The following is a 22,728-nucleotide window of genomic DNA, read 5'->3' on the forward strand; positions in this document are numbered from 1 at the left end:
TTCACCCAGCCCACTGATTTCTGCTCCTGTCCTGGCAGTTTGAGAATGAGTCAGCCTTAAACCTCTACGAGACGTGTAAGGTGAGGACGATAAAAGCTGGAACCTTGGAGAAGCTGGTGGAGTACCTGGTCTCAGCCTTCAAGGGCAATGATTCCACCTATGTCACCATCTTCCTGTGCACTTACCGGGCCTTTGCCACCACCAAGCAAGTGCTGGACCTGCTGCTGAACAGGTGAGGCTGCCCTGAGCCCCAAAACACAGCTGGGGGGTCTAGGAAAGCCACAGCATCTTCTGCTGTAGTGCCTTGGAGGTCTGGGGGCTTCTCCCAGCTCTGTCAGTGTGAAGGTTTTGGGACAGGGCAGGGAGGACACAACTTCCTGGGAAGCTGGAGCTCTTCCAGTGAGGTGGCCAGTGCTGGCTGCTTCCCTATTTCTGTAATGGGGGGCTGTGGCAGAGGGAGGAGCAGGACAGTGTTCATCCTGAGCCCTTGGCAGAGCTGGGGGTGGTGTGGAGGGGGAGGAGGCTGCTCTGAGAGGCAGCTGAGTGCAGGGTGCTCACTGCCTCCCCTCTGTGCCCCACCAGGTATGGCAAACTCCACGTGCAGGCGAATGGGGACCACGCCAGGCACGCCGTGGACGAGAGGATGGAGCTGAAGAAGTAAGTCTGACTGAGCTGTGGTGGCTCTGGTGGAGCTCTTTGGGAGGGACGTGTTATCCCATCAGTGCTCCTGGGCTTGTAGGGCTGCACACAGGTTTCTCCTGGCACCTGATTCTCTTCTCTGTGTTCTCCCCCTTCCTGCAGCACCATCTCCTCCATCCTGGGCGCCTGGCTGGACCAGTACTCGGAGGATTTCCGCAAGCCCCCTGACTTCGCCTGCCTCAAGCAGCTCATCTCCTACGTGCGCCACAACATCCCTGGCTCCGACCTGGAGCGCAGAGCCCGCATCCTGCTGGCCCAGTTCCAGCAGCAGGAGCAGAGCGAGGCCGAGGCAGAAGGTGGGGTCCTCCCCCAGCTTTTGGGGGGTTATTTGGGGCTGCAGGTGGAGGGAGTGCTGCTGGTTGGCAGCACCCATAAATCCTGCTTGCATGGGGGTACAGTGGGAAGCTAATCCAGCTGCACCAGAAGTGGGATTTCTAAGTGCATTAGCTAAGCTGCCTTTAATCCTCTGTAGGCACTTGCACCCAGGTTTAAAATGAGTATCCTTTTATCTGAGCCTCCAGTCTGGAGGTGTGAAGGCAGATGGGAATTAAAGGCCAGAGGTGGGGTGTGGGTGTCTGCAGGGGGCTGGTGTGGGTCAGTGTGGGCACTGCAGTGCTCAGCATCACCCTTGTCTCCTGCAGCTGTGGACCATGGCAGCTGCACCTTCCAGCTGGTGGAGGAGAACGGGGTCGGGGAAGGGAAGCCAGATTTCCTCTCCTTCTCCCCAGAGATGGTGGCAGAGCAGTTCACACTGATGGATGCTGTAAGTATTCACCCACCAGCTGGCTCAGTGGTGCTCTGGGCACTGGCCTGGCTCTTCCCATCCTTTTTTTCCCTTCCCGGCCTGTTCCCTCCCCAGGGAACCCACAAAGACCCATCTCCATCCCTTTATCTTCCAGGAGCTGTTTAAGAAGGTGGTGCCTTACCACTGCCTGGGCTGCATCTGGTCCCAGAGGGACAAGAAGGGCAAAGAGCACCTGGCTCCCACCATCCGTGCCACAGTCTCACAATTCAACAGCGTGGCCAACTGTGTCATCGCCACATGTCTTGGGGACAGGTCCCTGAAGCCACAGCAGAGGGCCAAAGTGGTGGAGAGGTGGATCGAAGTGGCTCGGGTAGGACAGCTCCCCTCTCAGCTCTGCCCAAGGGATGAGGTTTTGCTGTGCTGGAATCCCAGCAGATCCTCCAGCTTTGATTAACCTGAGTCCTGTCACCTCCTTGTCTGTCCCCCAGGAGTGTCGCATCCTGAAGAACTTCTCCTCGCTCCGAGCCATCCTCTCAGCCCTGCAGTGCAACGCTGTGCACCGCCTGAAGAAGACCTGGGATGAGGTCCTGCGGTAAGGAGCTCCTGCTGGGCTGGTTCCAAGGGGAGGGAAGTGCTGTGGCCCTTGAATGTGTAAATAGGATCATCTCAGCCCCAGCGTTGCCTCCTGGGGTGTGCCCAAAACCCAGGGACCAGTGTAAGGTGTCAGGGACCCAAGGGGGGTGAGGAAGTGAAAGCATCATCACCTCACCCTTCTGTGAAACACCTTGGAACAGCTCCCAAACAGCAAGGCCCAGCTGGAGCTGTGGGCATAACTGGGGTCATTTGGGTGAGCAGAAGAGAGCCCAAGGGGGGAAACCCCACGGTGGCAGCATTGCTGACTTTTCCCCTTGTTTTCCCCTGAGCAGGGAGAGCTTCCGCACATTCCATGAGCTGTCAGAGATCTTCTCCGATGAGAACAACCACTCGCTGAGCCGGGAGCTTCTCATCAAGGTAGGGAACCCTTGTTGCCCTGTTGCTAGCAGGCAGCTCAGGTTTCCATGGTGTTCCATCCATGAGGATAAAGCCTGGCAGAGCTGCTGGAGTCACAGGCAGGGCTGAGTCTGGGGAGCCTGCAGGGGTTCCAGACCAGGGCTGGGCTGTTTCTCCACCCAAAACTCATTACCTTGGAGCTGGCAGAGCAATTCAGGGGACAGATAAGCAGTGGGATGGGTTCCAGAGCACCAGGTGACAGCTGTTCCCCAGAGGCAGCTGCATGTTAACAGTCTGGTGCAAAGTCCTCTTGATTCCATGTGGGGTGGTGATAGGCTGCAGCAAAAATGTCCTTCTCCCATATGGAGCCACAGATCCCAGTCTAGACCTGGTTTAGGGACTGAGAAGAAACAAAATGCAAAAGGAAACAAAGCATCCCATTGAGGAGGCATTTATACAGAGCTGGAAATGAGAGCAGCAGTTGCTATTCAGTAAGGTTCTCCTCTCCACAAGCCATGAAAAAGCTTTGATTTCCTTCTCTTTCCTACAAGGAAAGTTTTATATGCGCAGAAGTGGGTGTGAATTTTAGCTTATAGGTATTAGTGCCATTTCCCACCTGTGCTGATCCCCACCTCTCCTCACCATCCAGGAGGGCACATCCAAATTTGCCACCTTGGAGATCAACCCAAAGAGGGCTCAGAAGCGGCAGCAGCAGCAGCGAGAGATGGTGAGTGTGGCAGGGCTGTCCCTGTGCCCCACCCCAGCAGCTGCCCGGGCTGGTCCCAGCTCTGCTGACCCCACTGTCCCTTCTGTCCCCACAGGGTGTGATGCAGGGCACCATTCCCTACCTTGGCACCTTCCTCACGGACCTGGTGATGCTCGACACCGCCATGAAGGATTTCCTGGATGTATGTACTTCCTCCCTATCCTCCCCTTCCTCCCAGAGCCTGGGCTGATAAAAGGAGGGCTGGTTGGTCCCCCGTGTGTTCTGTGTCCCACACTGCATCCTGTATCCCACTCTACATCCCATATCCCACACTGCATCCCACACATCCTGTATCCCACACTGCATCCCATATCCAACACTGCACATCCACCTCTGTCAGCCCAAGGAAACAGGCCACTTTCTCAGCAGGATTTCCCCCACTGCAGTGGCAGCAAGGCAGAGACAGGGAGGGCTGGGAGCAATATTTTTCTGCCTACTCCATACTGATGTTCATCTCTTTCTATTCCAGGGTGGGCTGATCAACTTTGAGAAGAGAAGGAAGGTGAGAGCTTTGCCCTGGCAGCTGCACAGCAGGGCTGACTTGGTGCAATCAGAGGTTGTGCCAGTCTCTTTGGGGTTGATCCCTCTCCTTTTTAACTGTCATGTTCTTCAGTTTTGGGGAAGGGGATTCTGGTCTCATGGCTTCTGTTTGCTGCAGGAGTTCGAAGTCATCGCGCAGATCAAGCTGCTGCAGTCAGCCTGCAACAACTACAGCTTCACACAGGAGGACCAGTTTGTGGAGTGGTTCCACAGCCTGGAGCGGCTCAGCGAGGCCGAGAGGTGAGTGAGAGGGGTCTGGGGTCGTGCTGGTGCCTCGGGAGGTCCCACCACTCATCTCCTCTCTGCTCTGCCTCCTCACACTTGGTGCTTATGGCAGCACAGGGAGCTCAAACCCTCCTCCTCTCTCCCCTCCCAGCTATGGGCTGTCATGCGAGATCGAGCCGCTCTCAGAGTCAGCCAGCAACACGTTGAAGGCCAAGAAAAACACTGGCATCATCAAGAGATGGAGCGAGTGAGTCCCTGGTGGGAGTTGGGGGCCAGCGTGGGGCATCTCTGCTGGGCTCTGCTGGACCAGGCAGGAATGGCCACTGTCCTGCCAGCCAAATCACCCTCACCCTGCTCCCTTCTCACCTGCCCACCTCTCTCCCTGCAGCCGGCAGCCACCAAGCACAGAGCCCTGTGCCAGCGGCAGCTCCCACTCAAAATCCTTCGACCAGCTCAAGTGTGGGCAGTACCTGTGCAGTGGGGATGCCACCGACTCAGTGAGTGTCACCTCTGCCGGCTCCAGCAGCTCCGACGTGGAGGAGATCAACATCAGCTTCATCCCCGAGTCCCCCGACTGCCAGGAGAAGAAGGTATGTAGCAGCTCGCAGGGTCCAGGCCTCCCAGGGCCATTGCAGCCATCATGTGGGGACAGTCCCACCTCTGCCCTGGCGCTGGGGCTGTGGGGATCAGATGGGGGACCTGGGGGCTGCTCTCATGCCTCCGGTGGCTGTAGTTGTGTCGGTCCCCCGTTGTCACAGGTCAGTGAGATCCCTCTGGCCTCCCTCCCCCAGCGCTGGTACGCCCCGTCTGTGGCCGATGGAGAAGCTAAACCCACTGTGTCCTCCGCATCCCCTCTCCTCCCTGCCCTCCAGTTCTGGGAATCCACCTCCCTCTCTTCCCTGGACACGTCAGGCATCGGCTCAGGCTCCAGCAGTGCCTCCTCCTCTTCCGTCTCCTCCACGCCGGTGACGGCTTCCCGCACACACAAGCGCTCGGTCTCCGGCATCTCCAGCTACTCCTCACTCTCGCTGCCCCTCTACAACCAGCAGGTCGACGACTGTTGCATCATCCGCGTCAGCCTGGCTGTGGACAACGGCAACATGTACAAGAGCATCCTGGTTAGTGACAGCCCCAGGAAACACCAGGGAGGGGTGGCTCGTCCTGCTTGGGTGTGTTTTGGGAGGAGACTCCAGTGGGAGGCTTTCTGGGCTCATAGTGCTCTGTGCTCACAGGTGACCAGCCAGGACAAGACGCCCGTGGTTATTCGTAAGGCCATGGCCAAACACAACCTGGATGGGGACCGGCCTGAAGACTATGAGCTTGTGCAGATCATCTCAGAGGAGAGAGGTGTGTGCTGGGGTGTGGTGGCTTTGCTGGGGCCATGCAGCCCTGCAGCCTGGGCAGCACCAGGCTGGAGCTGGGTTGAGAGGTGACAGCAAGCGGAGGTTCTAGAACCTAGGGATAAACCTTGGCCCCTTGTCCCCTTTCAATGGAAGGGCATCTGACTGACCCTCATCCTTGTTCACTTCCAGAGCTGAAGATCCCCGACAATGCCAACGTCTTCTACGCCATGAACTCCGCCGCCAACTACGACTTCGTGCTCAAGAAGAGGGGCTTCTCCAAGGGGGTGAAGATCAAGCACGGCTCCAGCTCCACCCTGCCCAGGATGAAGCAGAAAGGCCTGAAGATCGCCAAAGGCATCTTCTAGCCTCAGCCCCACTGCCACCCATCACCGACGGGGCCTTGGGGGCAGCTGCTCCGGGCTTGGCTGTGGCCGGTCCTTGTGCCGCCCTGCACGGCAGAGGAGTGACCCTCACCCATGGGGGACGCAGAGGAGTGACCCTCACCCATGGGGGACGCAGAGGAGTGACCCTCACCCATGGGGGACGGCCGTGCACCTCCCTTCCGCACCCAGAGCTGAGAGTTGGGCACCTGGTGTAGGCCTCTGCCTCTCTCTGCACAAGCCCCCATTCCAATCAGGTCTTTTTTTCTACACAGGAAGGCAGCAGTGGGGACGGGGGATTTGTCTATTTTTTTTTTGTTTTGTTTTTTAACCTTCCACGGTGCGACACTAGTCCAGCCCGGCCAGCCCAGAGCTGGAGCCCACCTCTGCCGTAGGTGCCTTGTGTCCGAGCGAGCCGGGGAGCAGTGACTCGCAGAGGGGCTGTTTGAAGGGAGCAGAGCAGGAGCCACCACCACCTTCAAAGCCTCCTTCCCAGCTTTCCCGGTGTTACCTCCACGTCTGTCCTCCCTGGGATCACCGGCATCGCCACCACCGCCGCACAGCTCTGCCTGTCCTTCCCTTGGGAGAAGCCACTGGGCTGGGAGGTGAAGAGGGAAGGATGCAGCCCTGCAGCAGTGCTGAGCCCCGTGGAGGAGGCTGTGTCTGCCACGATGGAGTGGGAGCTGTGTGCTCCCCACAGCTGGAATCCTGCGTGGTCTCGCTCCTCTCCCGATCCAGCGCGTCCTCCGGCTGGACTGGGCCGGCCCACCTTCAAACTTGCACCAAAGATCAAATGCCAGTGTCTCTTCTGCTGAGGGGGAAGCTTCGGGCCGTGCCCCCAGCGCTGCCAGCCTGAGGAGGAGGAGAGCAAAGTTCTGTCTGAAACTGTGTAAATAGAGACTTTGGGTCAGCGTGGGCACACAAGGGGCCAGAGAGCTCAGGGTGCTCCAGGTGCCCCAGCTGCCACTGCCTGACCCACAGAAAGTGCCACTCACCTTGGGCTTTAACCGGACTTTTTCAAACACTGACCATGGGAGAAGCAGCAATGAGACTTTTTTTTGTATAAAACAAAAAAGTTTACTGATTTTTTTTTTTTTTTTTCAATATTTATTGGTTGTAAATAGAAGAGGCAAACTTGTACATTTTACTAATCCAGCCTCCCCCTGCCCTGCAGCCCAGTCCCTCTCCTGTGCCCTCCCTGGTATTTAAGGCTGCTTGGGAGGGACTTTGGCAGCAGCAGCAGCAGCATTGCTCTGCTGTGCTGATGGGGTGCAGACCCTGCCAGCCACCCCCTCCCAAATTCTCTACCACTAATTGCTCGAGCAGGGGCAGAGATGCTTGTTTTAATCATTGTAGGAAACACTAACCAAAGGGGGACCTTTTGTTGCTCCTGGCTCCATCTCTGTTTTTTTAAGCGCTTCATTCCAGCAGATCCTTTCTGTTTCCCGTTCGTCGGAGTTCCCACGTGGTTGTGGTGCCTTCCCCAGCTCCAGGACAGCTCCAGGGGCTGGGGTTGGGCCTGGTGGGGAAGAGGCTGCTTGGGTGTGAGCGTGGCTGGCACTGAGCTCCTCCAGCCCCGTGTCCCCGCGGGTGGCACTGCCCACGATGCACATGATGGGAGCTCCTGGCTCCCTGAAGCAGGGGCAGCCTCCTGCCTCCCCCCTGCCCAAAGCCCCTTCCCCTGGGCACCAGCACCCCCGGGAGGGTCTTCCCTCTGCTCCGTGCCTGCCCACCCTGGGACTGTCCCCTCCCCTCCCGCCGGTGTCACCGGGGGGACTGGCTGTACCGTATGTATTTTGTACCACTTCAATGAAGGAGCACACTGCCCGGTGTGACTTGTACACAGCAATGTAATTAGTCTTTGCAATAAAATACTGATGCTCAAATGGCTCTGCCACAAGGCAGGGGCTGTCCTGTCTTCCTTCCCCAAAATGCCAGCAACTTCCTGGAGAAAGAGGGATGGACCTGACTGTGGGGGAGTTGATGCTTTATGTTCACTCTGGTGAGTTGAACTTTATTTTAAAAAATAGGCTTTTTGGCTGAGGGAGGAGTGCTCAATTTTCAAATGAACCTTATGCATTTGAACTGGTGAGTTGAAAGTATTGCATTTTCCACTTGTAATTTGGTTTTACTCCTTTTGTTAGAAGCAATGGCTTTAAGAGCAACTCTAAGAGTCCATAGTGGGTGGAGACAGTGGTTCCTCAATGAAGGAGGAGGAAAAGGAGGCCTTACTCCCCCTTTTAAAAATGAAAACTTGGCTTCAGGTGTGCTCATAACACACTGGGGAATGCACAAGACCCAAAAATGCCAGCAGATCTTTATTTCCTGTGACTGGTTGGGAACAATCCAGCTGGCAGTGGCAAACTAGTGGCCAACTTCTATGCACCTGAAGCTCTGCCCCTTTGCCAGCTGCCTTCAGTTCTTGCTAACTGCTAACTGGGGAAGTCAAAACAGACCTGAGAAGTGCACCAGCTAGTGAGGACAACACACATTACATCCCAGGAACAGAATTATTCACTGACAGAAACTGTTTTCCTGCTAGCTTTATTTCCAAGTTGACCAGCAAGGTTCAGTGCACAGGATTTTCATTCCCTCTGGACAAGCAGAAGGGCACAACCTGCAGTGCTTCTCCCAGCATCTCCTCAGGCACCTTTTCTATTTGCCACATGGCCACCGACCTGGAGAGATTATACTCCCACACATGGAGAGATTTGGGAATGCAGCTTCTTCCCTATTCTGTATTACCAGCTGGTTTGGATTCTGGGCTCACTCCTGGGAGGTTGTTGAGCTTGCTGGAGAGTTTCTCAGCCAGCAATTCTGAAAATGCAGGCAATGGCTCCCAGCCATCCAGAATGATGTCCACCAGCAGACAGTGCAGAGACAGTTCTGTCCACAGCAGCCAGACTGCTCACTGAGTTCACACATAGTCCAGAATTTCTGTCTCCATTTCATTTTCACTCCCATCAGAAGGCTTGAAGTCTTCTTCCTCCTCCTCTTCATCGTCCTCATCCTCTCCAGACTCGTATGCCAGCTGTTCTTTGCCATCTTCACTGCTTGTTGTATTTGAGAAAAGAGCTTAAATTGGGAAGAAAGAAAGACACTGTGATGCCTCTCTCAGTGCAACCTGGGGCTGTTTGCAGTAGAGTTCATATATGTGAGAGGAAGCCAGAAGCCTCAGGGGCACAGCTAATGTTGCACGTCTTAATAGAATCTGATCAAGCCCAGAGCAATCTGTTTCCACACTCCAGGAAGGAGAGCAGAACTGCAGTGCTGTGCCTCCTCTCCTGCCTCATTCTGGCCTAATTCACTGGGATATTATTGCTTTGGCCCAGCATCATGAAGAAATAATTTCCTCATTTCAATCAGTAATATCAATAAAAAGTAAAATGCCACCAACAGATCCATCAGTCAAAAAAAGGTCTTGATTATCACTGTGCAAAGACATTTCAAACCTGAAGGGCTGATATTGGGAAGATGAAATAGAAAACCTCAACTCCCAGCCATCCCTAATGCCAACCCACATCCCCACTGATGTCTACATCCCAAAGAACACACAAAGAAGGGGGCAGATGCAGGAACACTTCTGCCTCAGTGCCAACCACAACATCCTCACGTTCAAAGCATCCTTACCAGGTCTGGTGGATCTGATGATCTGCTTTATCATCAGGGACATGGTGTCCCTCAGGTCATCACTTGTCTTGGCAAGGCACCAGCCGTCCCGCTCCGTGCATTCCGACTCTGTGCCGTCATTCCGATGGATGATCTTCTGCAGGCTAAAGAGCAGCAAAAGGGAAGGAAATGTTAATCTTCTGCACTCAGATGTGAGCTTCAAATGAGCCAGACTGTGGCTTATTTCCATTTCACTTCACTGAGCTGGAATAGCACAGTTGGTTATCCAGGTAATTGTTTTATGGGAAAGGAAGTTCATGGGTGAAAAAGCTGTTCTGTTTTTACTGAGAAACTAAACAGCTCTGCTGTTCTTGCTCAAGGGGAGAGGGGTGAATGGAGAGGGTATAAACAACAGGCTTTAAAATCTAAGACTCAGCTGTCAGGGTGCAATACCTTTCCACATTTAAGTCACAGAGCTGGTAGAACATCTGTCGGTAAGGGGGTAATGCTCCTTCTCGGAAAATGTAGACGGATTCCTAAGAGGAGGAAAGAAAGAAAGGATTCATGTGCATTTTACAGGGCAACAGGACAACTCTGGCACAACTGGTTCAAGAACAAGGTACTTCCAAGAGAAACAAGTTCTAAGGCATAGATCTGTACATGGCAAAAGATAAAGCTGAATGAGGAATGCCCCAGAATGTCCCTGCACAGTCACACCAGCACTGCTGTGCAGAGAACACACATCACCTCTTCAACCTGCAGCTGTCTGCAGCTTGTCACTGCCTAGCAGTGCATACAGGGCTTCATTCTAGCAAAAATGAGTAAGACTCATTCATTTATTCCACCCTGTTGGATTTTGCAGCACGGCCTGATAAAGACATGGTGATTTTTTTGCACTTCATTGCCCATAAAGTTCCAGTTTTAGCAATTGAAGCAAAATGCTTATCACATCTAAGACTAAGCTGGAGAGCACCAATCCCAACTTGCAGCATGTAAGAAATACACTCAGGTGATGTTCCACAGTGCCATCTACAACTAGGAGCTTCCTAGGTAAACCTGAGCACATCAACTCACAGCTGATCCCTTGATGACTGATATTCATTGAGATATTTCAAGATTTTGGTATAAAAAGTCATACTTACCTTCAGCTTATACCTGCTGGAGGGGGACTTTTTTGCCCCAGATGTACCAGCTGTACCCAGCCCCTGTTTCAGGTCATGAACACTGACCGTGTGACTTCCTGAAAGGCAAACAAAGAGTCCTAATTAAGGACATCTTTCATATTGTAATGTCACTTCTCTCTGTTGATGCAACAAAACCAGAACAACCAGCAATTGAGCATGTGCTTTGTTCATTCTTCAGAGATGTTACTGGACAGTCCCAGGAAAGGTGCTGAGTTGGGCAGCTTTTTCCAGAGCCCTTTTGTTCCTAATTTTAACCTTTTCTACTCTCCCTTGACATAGAAAAGAGAACTCCCCCATTCTCTGCACCTCAGTGAATTCTGAAGTCCCAGTGTTGCCTGCAGAACTCCCTTCTGCCTGCTAACAGATATTGTGGCTCAGCCAGACTCCCACAGCACTTCCCAGCAGGAGATTTTTCTCCAGGCTTAACAGCAGCAACATTACAAGCAGAAAACAAGCTCCAATTTGGCTCAGCTAGGACACAGGAAGAGCCTTCACCATCTGTGACCAGGATGGGGCAAACAGAGAAGCAGAAGAGCCAGGCAGCCCTGCTGCTGGCCCAGCATACCTTGCTTCTTGACAGTGATGGGCAGGCTGTAGTTGTATGTGCTGCGTTTTGCTTTCACAGGCATGTCAGTAGCAGCATAACCTAGAGGTGAAAATCAAAACCAGTGATGAGCTGAGGGCAAGCATCCTGCAGAACATCCCCAGCTCAGGAACACAAGGGTTGGACTGGTGTGGGAAAGGCAGGCTGGTCTTTGGGATATGCTGACTTTAGCAGCATGGGGAGATCAACAAAACCCTTTAATTTGGAAATGTGACCTGATGTTAATGAGTGGATGTCAGCTCTGCCATGGACTAATTAGATGGCATCAGAAATTCCTTTTCTCAACTTGCCCTCTGCAAAGCCAGAGCAGAGAGCCCCATGTCCAAGGTCTGAGACCCAGCATCCTGCTGGAAATGCTGAGGTTCTTGAGGAAAAGCTGCTCTGTGAGCACCAGAATTCCTGCTTGGTGCCTCCCCCGAGTGAGGAGGAGGATGCTCTGCTACACCCACTTGGGCTTGGAACACACAGAGGAGGACAGTCAGAGTTTAGAATGTGCCAAATGAGGAAAGACATATTGCATACTATGAAATAAAGTATTAAAGGAGTTTGAAAAGAAGTACAGTAAGCAAGGAGCTCAAAAGGTGGTATGTTCATATGAGCAGAAATACGGCAAGAGAGTTTGAAAACCACATAAAAAGAAAAGTACTACCAGGATTAACCAGAAAGCAGAGAGAGCAGCTCTGTGGGTTGGGCCCTTTTACCATATTTCATTCCACAGCGAATTCGGAAGTCCAGCACTTGATAAATCTTTGCCTCAGGGTGTTTTCTGGGGTCATACCCAAACCTAACCCATAAGCTTCTCCAAGGACCTGTTAACTACACAAACACACAAGGGAAGATGGTTACAAAACAGCACCACAATGTCGCACTTTCCTTCAGTACAGAGGTTCTGGGAAAATTCTAATATTTCCCCTCATTGCCCAAAGATATTTATTTTACCAGCTCTTTGCTCACTTGCCATGCCAGTATTTATTCACTGGAACTTGGCAATCAAAGCATCAAAGCACAAATATTTGTATGCTTTTACAAACCAACCTGCAAGGTCACAGCCAAGTGTTTGTGTGGAAAAATTCTGCTACCACTGCCACGTGAACAAGCACTTGGGAGTATCTGACTGACCTACAAAGGTGATTGAAACCTATGGAGCAAACTGAATCCTCCTTGGCTTCAACTTTGGTCCCAAAGCATTTCCTTCCCTCTGTCTCTTTACATAGAATTAAAAGAGTAAAGAGTAATTTTTTTTTTTACATAAAATTAAAAGAGTAAAAGAGTGGTAGAATCTCAAAAGCGGTAAAGGACCAGGAACAGCCAGGTGAAGCTCTCTCACTCACCATGTAATAGGCCAAATATGGCAGCAGCAGCTTCAGCTTGTCTGGATGGATACTGATATTGGCTTTCACTGCATTCCGAGACCACACAGGGCGGACTTCAAAGAGCTAAAATAACACAGAAACAACCACAACCAGTGGGAAGGAGGTTACCAAAGGCAGATCAGCTTTCCAAGTGGACTCAGTTCTGTATCAGGGCCTTTGGCGCTCAATATGAACTACTGGATGGTACTAAGAATTTGTGGCACACAAAAGGGACTTAATGTGAGTTGGCCACAGATTCAAACCTTGACTTGCAGAATTGAACTGAACACAACAGTGTCAGTAGCATCTACTCACACTTGTATTAATCACAATCACCGAGAATTTCTGAGGAAAAAAATGCACTTTTTCCTCCCCAGCTTGCTCAGGTCAGGAGTAGGGCACACACCTTTCTCAGCTCCTCCTCCACCTTTTTATCCACAGGATTGGTGCACACTTTCTTCCAGTTCTGCACAGCAGCATCCAATGGTTTAGTTGGGATTTCTTCGTCATCAAAGTTCACAAAGATGGCATTGTGTGGGCGCCTGGCCCTGCTGAGGCCAATCAGGTTCTCACCAGACACCTGGGGATTGTTGTATCCCTCCCTAAGGAACGAGGAGAGACAAGAGGGATTCAGCTGGGTGAGCAGTGGGTTGGTTTAACTTTGGCACAACTTCCCTTACTCACACTCTGGTACTATAAAAGACTCTCATGGCACCACTGAGGAAAGAAAATTTTAATTTAAAAAAGCCCCAAAAACCTCAAAACTACATCATTTTGCACACTGACAGAGGAGCTCTGCCCTGGCTGGCAGAAAACCCTCCAGCACTTGGGACTGATCTGTATGAAATGTGTTGGAGCACTAAAGGCTTCACCCTCTGCATTTGCTCTCCTGGAGCTACTGCAGCTACTCAGTGGGACAGGGGCAAAGCAAGAGGGAACTGCAGCTAGCAGCTCAGCCTGGAAATTTCTTCTTTCCAAAGTTCTGGTGAAGGCCAACAGTGAGAAAATGAAAGATGTTTCTTGTGGGAGATCTCCCAGATTGTTCTTCTGGCAAAGCCAGCCAGGGCCAGGAGGGCACAGAACACATGGCATTGACTCCTGCAAGCCCTGCCCTTGGCTCCAGCCCCCTGGAAGCAGGCAGGAGGCTGTCTTCCTGCATCCCACGCTGTGTGAGGTGTGCTGGGAGAGGCATTATCTTCACCACATCCCCAGCTCCCCACACCTGGCAAATCCTCAAATGGAATTTTGCTGAAGTTGCAACTGCCAGGCAGTTTCTAGGGGTTTTTCACCTCTGTTGTGCCATATCAAGAGGGATAAAACAGAACAAGGCAGCAGCTCAAAAGGGTAAAATACATGAGTGATGTATCAAGACAAAAGGCACTGACCTGTGCTGTATATCTGGGCGATAAAAATAGTCAACAGGAGTGTCCAGGCGTGAGAAAATGGGTGGTGGGATGTAAAGAGGTAATTCCCTATTGAAAAATTCTTCCTTCTCTGGTTTGAGCATCAGGACTTTGTCATACATGGAGGTTTGTTTGCCATCAGGACCAGAGTGCATTGCCAGGTACTGGAAATCAGACATTCCTGTAAGAAACAAAAGTTAAAACATTGTGAAGTTTATTGTAAATTCAACAATACTTCTCACACTCAACTTTCAGGTGCAGGAATCTCATAATTTTATGCAAAGGTTTATACAACAAGGAGGTTGTAACAACAGGACACTTGATTTTTCTTTCTAGTCCTCAACTGTTTAAGGGGAAACACTTCCCTTTCCCATCAAACAAACTCATCTCTAAACCACCTGGACACAAACCCAAGGGTTACCTTGAAATTTGTAAACAGTGGTGACAATCCCAAGAATCTCCATTTCAAACCGGACTTCTGGCTGGATTTGTTCTTCAGTCTCCATCTGCTGCTTCTTCTTGGTCCTCCTCCTCACCCTGAGCAGCATGGTGGAGGTGGGGAAGCGGTTGGCACACACGGGGTGGCAATAGGGGTCCTTGGGGCGGAAATACAGCTCCAGCCTTTTGGCAGGGTCGGCGTAGATCTGTCAGCAAGGGCAGGCACAGCCCCTGTTAGCACCCCAGCCACGCAGCCCTGCGCTCCTGTGCCACCCTCTGTCCCCACATGCTGTTCCCCTCCACAGCCTCAGGGGGATCATTCCTGCCCCGCATCACTGGGGTGTGCAGCCACTCCCATCCTGGGTATCAGGAAGAAATAAGTGAGAAACATAATATCCTGGATATGAGGAAGAAATTCTTCCCTGGGAGGGTGGTGAGGCTCTGGCACAGGTTGCCCAGAGAAGCTGTGGCTGTTGCATCCCTGGAAGTGTCCAAGGCCAGGTTGGACAGGGCTTGGAGCAACCTGGGACAGTGGAAGGCATCCCTGAGCGGGACAGGAGCTTGGAACTAGATTACTTTTACGGTCCCTTGCAACCCAAACCATTCTATGATTCCATGATCCTGCCCGACACCTCCCAAATCCCTGCTCGGGGGCAGCAGGGAAGCAGCATCACCCCCAAACCCCACCTGGGGACATGCTGGGTGGGAACGACTCCCACAGCGGTCTCTGCTGCCGGCCCTTTGCCACCCCTAGCCCCTCGCCCAGGCTCACCGCCCTCACCCTCTGCCCGCCCCGCAGCCGCCGGGCCCTCACCCGCGACACGCCCTGCTCTCCTCCCAGCGTCCGCAGCATGGCCCCGACATCCCGGACGAGCCCCGGGTACTCCACGCACACGAGGCGCGGGGAGCGGGGCAGCTCCAGCACGGCCGAGCCCCGCGGGCCGCGCTGAGCCACCGCCGCCATCGCTGCCCGCCGCCGCTCCGCCCGGCGCCGCCCGCGGCCGCCGCACCAAGGTTCCGCCGCACCGAGGTTCCGAGCCCGCCGTGAGGGGACAGCGAGGCCTCAGGGCGGCCGGAGCTCGGCCAGCCCTGCTCGGAGCTGCGGCTCGGGCCAGGAGACACCCCTGCCTCGCTGTCTGCCGAGCTTGAGACCAGAAACATGCAAAATCACCTCCCCCGCGTGGTGTTTTGTCCCCGCCCTGCTTGGAAAACAAGCCTGAGCTGAGCAAACGCTCGCACGCACTCGTTCATTTCTCTGATCGTGCAAGGGATCTTTAAATTCCCATTAAAATTCCCATTAAAATAAAGTTTTGCTTCCCAGCAACTTCAGCCTTCATCCCAGCAATGTCTGATGACGCAAAGGGTGGCAGGTGAAGGATAGGAAGGTGAGGGTGACAATATAATTTGCTGCAAGGACAGCTTGTCCAGCCAGGGAACACACACTGCCCACAGGATGTTCCATCCTGCCTGACCTTAACATGAGCCAGAAAATCCTGTCACGGCAAACACACAGAGAACCAGAGTCACTCAGCTACAAGCAAGTGTTTAATGATCTTTAAAAGATGTTTTTTCTTAGCTTTTTCTCAGAACATTAACTCCGACTGGGTGATGTTGGCAACCTGCGGCATCTGCCGATAGACTGAGTTCCAGAAGGTCACAAACCGGGATCTCAGGTCCTGCTTCACAGAGTCCTTGTTCATCTTGTTGTTGATGTCCAGGTAGTACCTGCCCTTGTTGGTGTAGGCTGGCCAGGAAACGGGAACATCCGAATTGCCTTTGTTGGGATCACTGGGGAAAAGAGGAGACAGAGGTTCAGTTTAATCAGGGCAGACTGGGGATGCAAGTTATAAGGTGTTTGGCAGGAACTCCATCTGCTCAAGCGAGGGTTTAAGTGAGAGCAGAGAGAGTCTGACAGTGGGACAAGGAATAGGAATTCTGCCTGCCAGAAATGAATTAAAGACCTGCAGTCTTCTCCCTCAATGCCTCAGCACTGGCATCATCCCTGGCTTCACACTGGGGCTTAAGTCTGAACACCAGGATTTAGGAATAAACCTCAGTGTAAGCAGAGACCTCAAGTTCTGAAAATGCTCCTCCTGTCCCCAGGTGTGCTATGGAGGAGAAGGACCCAGAGCAAACTGCAGCACTAAAAGACACAGAGCCTGGCTCCCAACAGAAATCCAGACAGGGAACTGCCTGACTCCCAACAGAAATACAGACAGGGAACACCCTGCTTTTGGGAATGATCCTGAAAAGTTGCTGGGCAAAAGCAGCAGCCTGAAGTGCTGCATCAAGCACCAAATGTGGAATGAGAATCACTCACCCGGTCCTGGCAAAATTGGTCCAGTAAGCAATCATGGCCTTTGAGACAGTCCTGTGCTTGGGCTTGTAGCCCAGAGGGGTGGCAAAAGGCTTCCCAAACACGTACTGCAGGTCATCAGCATGGTCTGCCCCGACCCAGCTGGGGTACACAGGCATGCGGGATGGCTGGGAGAACACATAGCTGTAGGTCTTACCACTCCTGGGAAATAAAACAGACTGGATAAGGAGCTGTGAGGGGAAAATAGAGCCCTCTTAATCCCCTCCTCAGACCCCCAGGTCAGCTTTGGGCTGAGCCAGGGCTGAGCTGCTCACTGGGCATTCTGCAGATGGAGGTTCAGTGCCCACTGGGTGGGAACCAGGAAGATGTAGTCAGTGATCAGCTCCACCACTGTCTTCTTCATGACCTCCTGACTGGGTTTGTCACCCCAGCTCTGGGTGTAGATGGTGTAGGTGGCATTGGCTCCAGCCTCGCCCCTGTCCACGGTGAGGCCTTTGATCAAATTGTAGACCTGGTCCCTGAAATGACAAGTGACATGAATTAATTACTGACCAGCAGGTTTCATTGCAGCAGGTCCTTTCTCTTGAAGACTCTGGACTCAGCAACACAAGGCCTGGGCACCCTGGCTTGGAGTGACATTATGATTTTTTTTTGAAGGTCATGCCCTGTCCACTCAAGTCTAAGTCATGGGAATTTAGGAGATGCACTGAAGAGCAGATTCCCCCTGTGAAGGGTTCTAAGAGCATCTGTCACTCACGCAGAGATTTTCACCAGTGGGCGGTTGATGGCAGGCATATCCACGCCAGCAAAGATGTGCCCATCCATGTCATTGACCCCAGCCACGTAGTCAATGTCAGCAGCGTTGGCAAAGAGCTTCTCTGGCATGTCTGGCAGGAAATCCCCATCGATGACAGGAGAGAAGGCGAGGGTGTGCACCAGGGGCACTGCAGCAGGAGAGAAGAGCAGAGTCTGTCAGGAGGTGAGGAAAGACAGATTTGTGGCCTGGCATATCCCATGACTCAAAGAGCTCAGGAAGGAACAGGCCGAGTTGAATGACAGCTTGAGCAGTGACTTCAGCATGGGCAGGATGTCACCCAGATGCAGGGTAAACCTTATGACTGTGGGAGAAGGAGAAGAGCAAGAGATCTGCCAGCCAAACACCACCTGGTAACATCCACATATTCTCTCCTCCTGCAAATCCCTTCCCAAAAGCCCAGACAAAGTTAGGAAAGAACTGAACTTCTCATCCCACCTGGCCATGCTCTCTGATTGTCAGGACAGCCAGCTCCATCCAGGGCAGCTGCACATTGGTGGCTTGGCCACTCTCTGTTCTGAGCAAGGCTAAATGATGCGGCTTGTGACCAGGAGCATCAGGAGGAGAATCTTGGGAAAGGAATCCCCTCAGGCAGCAAAAGCAGCAGCATTCCTACACTCCACCCAGCGACTCAAATGGATATAGCAGGTATGTGATCTTTTTTTTTTTGATTGAAAGCTGTTTTGGGGAATTGCCCTTGATGCTTTCTCAGAACAGTCAGCCCAAACAGTTGTTCTGAAGCCAAGGCAGGGCCACTGGAAAATCCCTCTGCCACTGCTACCAGTGCATGGTGGGCAGTGTTCTTCCAGTGCAATGTGCATCTGCCTACAGAACAGTGACTGCAGGAGCTGTCATTATTGTCCCTTTCCTGAAGGGTACAAACACTGCTTCAACACTCCTAGCAATTGCTCCAATGTCCTGCCAAGGGCTTAGGTGCCTGAGGTGGGTGATAGACCAGAGCACAGGCCAGGGGACTTACTGGGCAGTTTGGTCAGCTGCAGATGGTAGGCCAGGGTCAATTCTTTGGGATCAGAGCTGCGCAGGCAGTTGGCCAAGACAGTGGTGTTGTCTGTGGAGCAGCCCACCTTTTCTCCAATCTGCAGGAGAGAGAGAAAAAACTCCTAGCATTAGCACCCATATGGAGTCAGAGATGTGGGTTCTTTTTAATATCAAAGCAGCAGTTTCCATAGATCTGTTGAGCACAGCTCCTGCCAAATCCCTTGCTAGCCATGCATTCCTCTATGGAATCATTTTTGGTGTTTGTCATCCTTCAGACAAGACTTGCACATTACCTTTTTAGCCCAGAGAAGTGGGTCCCTCTGGATGGCCCAGCTGCAGACCCCAACACCGCTCTGGCTGATGGCTCTCTTGAACAGGCCCTTGTTCTTTGGGGACAGTGTCTAGGGGCAGAATAGAAACAAGAAGGTTTTAGGTACAAATTCCTGAGGAGATCATGGCCTGCCAAACCAGGCAGATGGCCTTGCAGGCTGTGTGCCCAGCCTGGGGAAGCTGGCAGGGCTTGTGGTGCTCAACAGCCTCAAGAGTTAAAAAGTAAGGAGCAGAGGAATGGGACATTGCAAGTAAAGGCTGTCGCCTCACAGGTCCCAAAAGTGAGGACACGTGGCTGCAGGGGTGGGACTGATGAAGCTGAAGAAGGAGGAGCAGCTCCAAAGCCCTAAGGTTGAGCATTGCTGTCCTGGCCAGGGCAGGATGTTCAGGAGGCAGCAGGTGGGGAGGAAAGCAGATGAGTGCCAAGGGATCCCTCTGTCCCATTTACAGAGAAGTGGCTCTGCTGGGGTCTGACAAGGATAACTGACCTGCAGGGAGACACTGGCAGCACCAGCCGATTCCCCAAAGATGGTGATGTTGTCTGGGTCACCTCCAAAGGCCTTGATGTTCCTCTTCACCCAGGCAATGGCCATGTGCTGGTCCTTGAGGCCGTAGTTCCCTGAGGGACACAGAGCAGCCAGCAGTGAGTGGGACAGAGCAAAACCCACAATCAGGGCACTCGGGACAGAGGGCTGAGCCGCGGTACCTGGCAGGTTTTCATCGCCGGTGCTCAGGAAGCCGAGCGGCCCCAGGCGGTAGTTGATGGTCACCACAATGACATTGCCCCGCACGGCGATCTCCTCCCCATCGTACAGGTAGTTGTCCAGGAAATTGGCTCCCTGGCTGCCTCCAACCAGGAAGGCTCCGCCGTAGATGTAAACCATCACGGGCAGCTTGGTAGAGACTGGGAGGAGAGGAGCAGGAGCAGAGTGAGCCCAGCAGAGCTGGAAGGTGCTGCCCCTCCTACCCCCCATTCTCTCCCTGTGCATCATTCCACCTGGGCAGGAGCTGTCTTGATGCTCTGCAAGAAAGTCCTTGCTCTGCACAAGAGGAAACTTCCCAACAGGCTGAAGGTGAGGGACACTGTCTCACACAGTTTCCATCTTTCCCCTGAAAATCATTACTCAGCACTTGCCCACTACAGAATGTAAATGCTGAGAGGTGCTCCAGAAAAATTTGTCAGAAAATGCAGATGGGAATGTCCTGCCCAGGTCTCTGCCAAGCACATACCCTGTTTCTTCCCCTGAGGGATCCAGATATTCAGGTAGAGACAGTCCTCACTCCCACGGACATCAGTCTGCGTCAGCTTCATCTGGGTGCATCGTTTTTGGAACTTTGTTGCCTTCAATGTTCCTGAGAGAAAAGAGGGAAGACAGTATGTTCCAGTTAAGGGCATCAACTCCACCCTCTGGTTGCAAGTTGTCTGTTCACCCATCCTCTCCTCTGAATTCAGTGCAGTGGCAGCAAAGCCTCTGCAGCCACCATGACCAGTGTGAGTGACAAAGTGGGACACTTTCCCCTGTGAATTAGCTCTGGACAGCCAAGGCATGGGGAGGGCAAGTGCAAGTGCCATGCTTCATTTTTGTTACTTTCTGGGGCTACTTGGGTTGCTTGGGAACACTTAAACATAGACTCAGACCCTCAAGGACATGAAGAGATTTTTCTTGGCCCTGCTTAGCAGATGAAAGCAGGGCAACATTTTTGACTTGCCAAACACAGACTAAAGGAGAGAGAAGCAAAAATAAAACCCCAAACCAAATGCATTCAAAAGACGGGACTTACCATCCCATCCAGGATGAGGCTGAGGATCTTCCAATCTCTTCGGAGGAGCAGCAAAGGGAATCCCTCTGAAGATGTCAACATAGCTCCCAAAGAGTCCCAGTTTCTTGTTCTCTCCTTCCACAAATCCTCCCTCGGTGAGCACCACACCCAGCTACAGGAAGAGAATATTCATTGCTCTCTCCTTTGTAATTCTGGTTCCCCATTTTGCCAGCACACACACCCTGCCCTGCCCAGGCCCCCACACAGCCCCTGTCCCATCCCACCCTCCCCATCGGTGCCCTTGGTCCCTTGTGGGAAGCACTCAGGTGCTGCTGGAGCTGTGCCTGTGCAGGTGTCCTGCAGGTGCCCTTCGGAGCACACAGGCAGCAGTGATTCCCCAAAGATAAATGGTAGAAGGAGAAAACCTTTAGCCTTAGGGTGTAAACCTAGCCAGACCTGACACAGAAGTGGCAGGAACTCTCGGAAATATGCTGCTGAGAGCCTTTGCCATGTTCAGGACAGGAAAACAGCCTGCATGGGCTGACAGGTCTGCAGGGCCTCTGTCAGGAGCTCAGGACCAGACATCTCTGGAGTTTTGTCATTCAGCAGCAAGAGGCAAAACGTCTTGCCCAGCCCTGGGAAAAGCCTTTGTACTTACTGTGGCAGCCCAGGCTACCCCGAGGTAGGAGCACAGGGCCAAGGCCAGGAGGTGCCAGCGAGCCATGGTGAGGGCAGCCCTGAGGGGACAGTCCCAGCGGGAGGGCAGTGTTTATATAGCCACGAGGGCAGGTGTGTGCCAATGCCATGGGCCAGGCTTGGCTGGGAGCTGAAGCAGGGCAGCCTCCATGCCCTTGTCCTTCAGCAGCCTGAGGCCAGTCCATGGCTGAGGTAGATGGGCATGGCTGTGTGAGAGCCCTGCAGCTGCTGCTTGGCTGGGCTGGAGGCCAAACCAGAGGAAATTGCTCAGTCTAAGAAATTTCCAGAGAAATAAAAACTACTTAAGCCTTAAGAACATGCAGCAGGCTAAATCATATTAAGCCATGCAGTAGAAAAAATTATCAGCAACCTATGAGAAGCCTTGCACTTGCAACACACTGGGGTATGCACAAGACTCAAAATGACAGCCAGCCTTAAAGATAATTCCATCCAAGAATCATCTTGGAGCAGCCAGACTGCTCATCAAATTCACACGTACTCCAGAATTTCTCTGTCCACTTCACTGTCACTCCCATGAGAAGGCTTGAAGTCATCTTCCTCCTCATATCTCTGCAGGCTCATGCCAGCTGCTCTTTGTCATTTTCACTGCTCGTTGTGTTGGTCAAAGAGAGAGAGGGAAATGGACAGAATACAAGCAATAGCTTTGAAATTTATGTCTAACAGAAAACTCATCTGTCAGTTTGCAATACCTTTCCACATTCAATAACAGAGCTGATAAAACATCTGTTGATAAGGTGGTAAGTCTCCTTCTTGGAAAATGTAGATGCATTCCTAAGAGGAGAAAAGAAGGGAAGGATCCATGTGCATTTTATGGTGCAATGGGAGACTCCATGGAAAAATGCAAAAATGAAGTTTGTGCTCCAGATTTCTTAAGAGATGGGATTCAGCTGGGTGAGCAGTGGGTTGGTTTAACTTTGGCACAACTTCCCTTAATCACACTCTGGTACTATAAAAGACTCTTGTGGCACTATTGAGGAAAGAAAATTTAAATTTAAAAATCCATTCAAAGCACACTGACAGAGGAGCTTTGCCCTGGCTGACAGAAAACCCTTCAGCACTTGGGACTGATCTGTATGAAATGTGTTGGAGCTTCACTGAAGGCTTCAGCCTCTGCATTTTCTCTCCTGGAGCTACTGCAGCTACTCAGTGGGACAGGGGCAAAGCAAGAAGGAACTGCAGGCATCAGCTTAGCCTGGAAATTTCCTTTCAAAAGTGCAGATGAAGGCCAACAGTGAGAAAATGAAAGATGTTTCTTGTGGGAGATCTCCCAGATTGTTCTTCTGGCAAAGCCAGTTGGGGCCAGGAGGACACAGGAACATATGGCATTGACTCCTGCAAGCCCTGCCCTTGGCTCCAGCCCCATGGAAGCAGGCAGGAGGCTCATTCCACTGCCAGAGCTCCCTGACCCTGGCCCTGGCTCTCCCCAGGGTGGGATTCCCCACCCTACAGCCCCTCTGCATGGAGAACCTCGACACATACACAGGGGTCCCATCACCTGTGACACCCTGTGCT

At 52.5% G+C, this 22,728-nt stretch overlaps 3 protein-coding genes across 7 annotated transcripts in view; 1 reads left to right on the forward strand and 2 right to left on the reverse strand.

Annotated features, from left to right (window-relative positions):
• RALGDS (ral guanine nucleotide dissociation stimulator) overlaps positions 1–7,574 on the forward strand; it is a 40,582-nt gene extending 33,008 nt beyond the window's left edge. For 2 of the 5 annotated variants that reach the window (XM_085076913.1, XM_085076911.1), the window contains exons 3-18: positions 39–232; positions 583–657; positions 802–995; positions 1,341–1,462; positions 1,599–1,814; positions 1,933–2,036; positions 2,371–2,455; positions 3,084–3,161; positions 3,256–3,342; positions 3,670–3,702; positions 3,859–3,980; positions 4,117–4,212; positions 4,354–4,555; positions 4,724–5,083; positions 5,198–5,312; positions 5,498–5,788. In XM_085076913.1, the coding sequence (XP_084933039.1) occupies positions 39–232; positions 583–657; positions 802–995; positions 1,341–1,462; positions 1,599–1,814; positions 1,933–2,036; positions 2,371–2,455; positions 3,084–3,161; positions 3,256–3,342; positions 3,670–3,702; positions 3,859–3,980; positions 4,117–4,212; positions 4,354–4,555; positions 4,724–5,083; positions 5,198–5,312; positions 5,498–5,673 (2,259 nt within the window). In that variant the 3' untranslated portion in view covers positions 5,674–5,788. Of the gene's footprint in view, positions 1–38; positions 233–582; positions 658–801; positions 996–1,340; positions 1,463–1,598; positions 1,815–1,932; positions 2,037–2,370; positions 2,456–3,083; positions 3,162–3,255; positions 3,343–3,669; positions 3,703–3,858; positions 3,981–4,116; positions 4,213–4,353; positions 4,556–4,723; positions 5,084–5,197; positions 5,313–5,497; positions 5,789–5,823 lie in introns of those variants that run through there. The other 3 variants (XR_014855462.1, XM_085076912.1, XM_085076914.1) reach the window with 3 other exon arrangements.
• Positions 6,773–15,399, reverse strand: GTF3C5 (general transcription factor IIIC subunit 5). The gene is made up of 11 exons (XM_085076918.1): positions 15,093–15,399; positions 14,262–14,484; positions 13,823–14,021; positions 12,844–13,039; positions 12,417–12,521; positions 11,787–11,901; positions 11,047–11,127; positions 10,440–10,537; positions 9,751–9,833; positions 9,319–9,461; positions 6,773–8,763 (listed from the first exon to the last, which is right to left on the reverse strand). Exons 1-11 carry the CDS (start codon positions 15,240–15,242, stop codon positions 8,606–8,608), a joined length of 1,551 nt encoding a protein of 516 aa, XP_084933044.1. The 5' UTR covers positions 15,243–15,399; the 3' UTR covers positions 6,773–8,605.
• A 411-nt stretch (positions 15,400–15,810) lies between these two features.
• On the reverse strand, positions 15,811–21,429 carry LOC146429857 (bile salt-activated lipase-like). Its single transcript, XM_085076916.1, has 11 exons — positions 21,158–21,429; positions 20,521–20,671; positions 19,969–20,091; positions 19,445–19,642; positions 19,227–19,357; positions 18,702–18,809; positions 18,389–18,506; positions 17,353–17,539; positions 16,910–17,113; positions 16,599–16,796; positions 15,811–16,066 (listed from the first exon to the last, which is right to left on the reverse strand). The coding sequence occupies exons 1-11, from the start codon at positions 21,221–21,223 to the stop codon at positions 15,862–15,864; spliced, it is 1,689 nt and encodes a 562-aa protein (XP_084933042.1). The 5' UTR covers positions 21,224–21,429; the 3' UTR covers positions 15,811–15,861.
• Positions 21,430–22,728: the final 1,299 nt, after the last annotated feature.

The sequence above is a fragment of the Lichenostomus cassidix genome, chromosome 17, assembly GCF_008360975.1.
Source record: "Lichenostomus cassidix isolate B80296 chromosome 17, HeHo_3.0, whole genome shotgun sequence".
Classification (NCBI taxonomy): Eukaryota; Metazoa; Chordata; class Aves; order Passeriformes; family Meliphagidae; genus Lichenostomus; species Lichenostomus cassidix.

Bases quoted from the DNA above. Each gene is read 5' to 3' on its own strand.
- GTF3C5 (XM_085076918.1), bottom strand. From the start codon at position 15,242: ATGGCGGCGGTGGCTCAGCGCGGCCCGCGGGGCTCGGCCGTGCTGGAG. The intron at 14,022-14,261 runs GTAACCCTTGGG...TGTTTCTTACAG, and splicing joins CACTGTTTACAAATTTCAAG to GAATGTCTGATTTCCAGTAC. The intron at 8,764-9,318 runs GTAAGGATGCTT...TCCCAATTTAAG, and splicing joins CATCAGATCCACCAGACCTG to CTCTTTTCTCAAATACAACA.
- LOC146429857 (XM_085076916.1), bottom strand. From the start codon at position 21,223: ATGGCTCGCTGGCACCTCCTGGCCTTGGCCCTGTGCTCCTACCTCGGG. The intron at 18,810-19,226 runs GTCAGTTATCCT...TTCTGCCCCTAG, and splicing joins CTGCCAGTGTCTCCCTGCAG to ACACTGTCCCCAAAGAACAA. The intron at 17,540-18,388 runs GTAAGTCCCCTG...CTCCTGCTGCAG, and splicing joins GCAGCTGACCAAACTGCCCA to TGCCCCTGGTGCACACCCTC.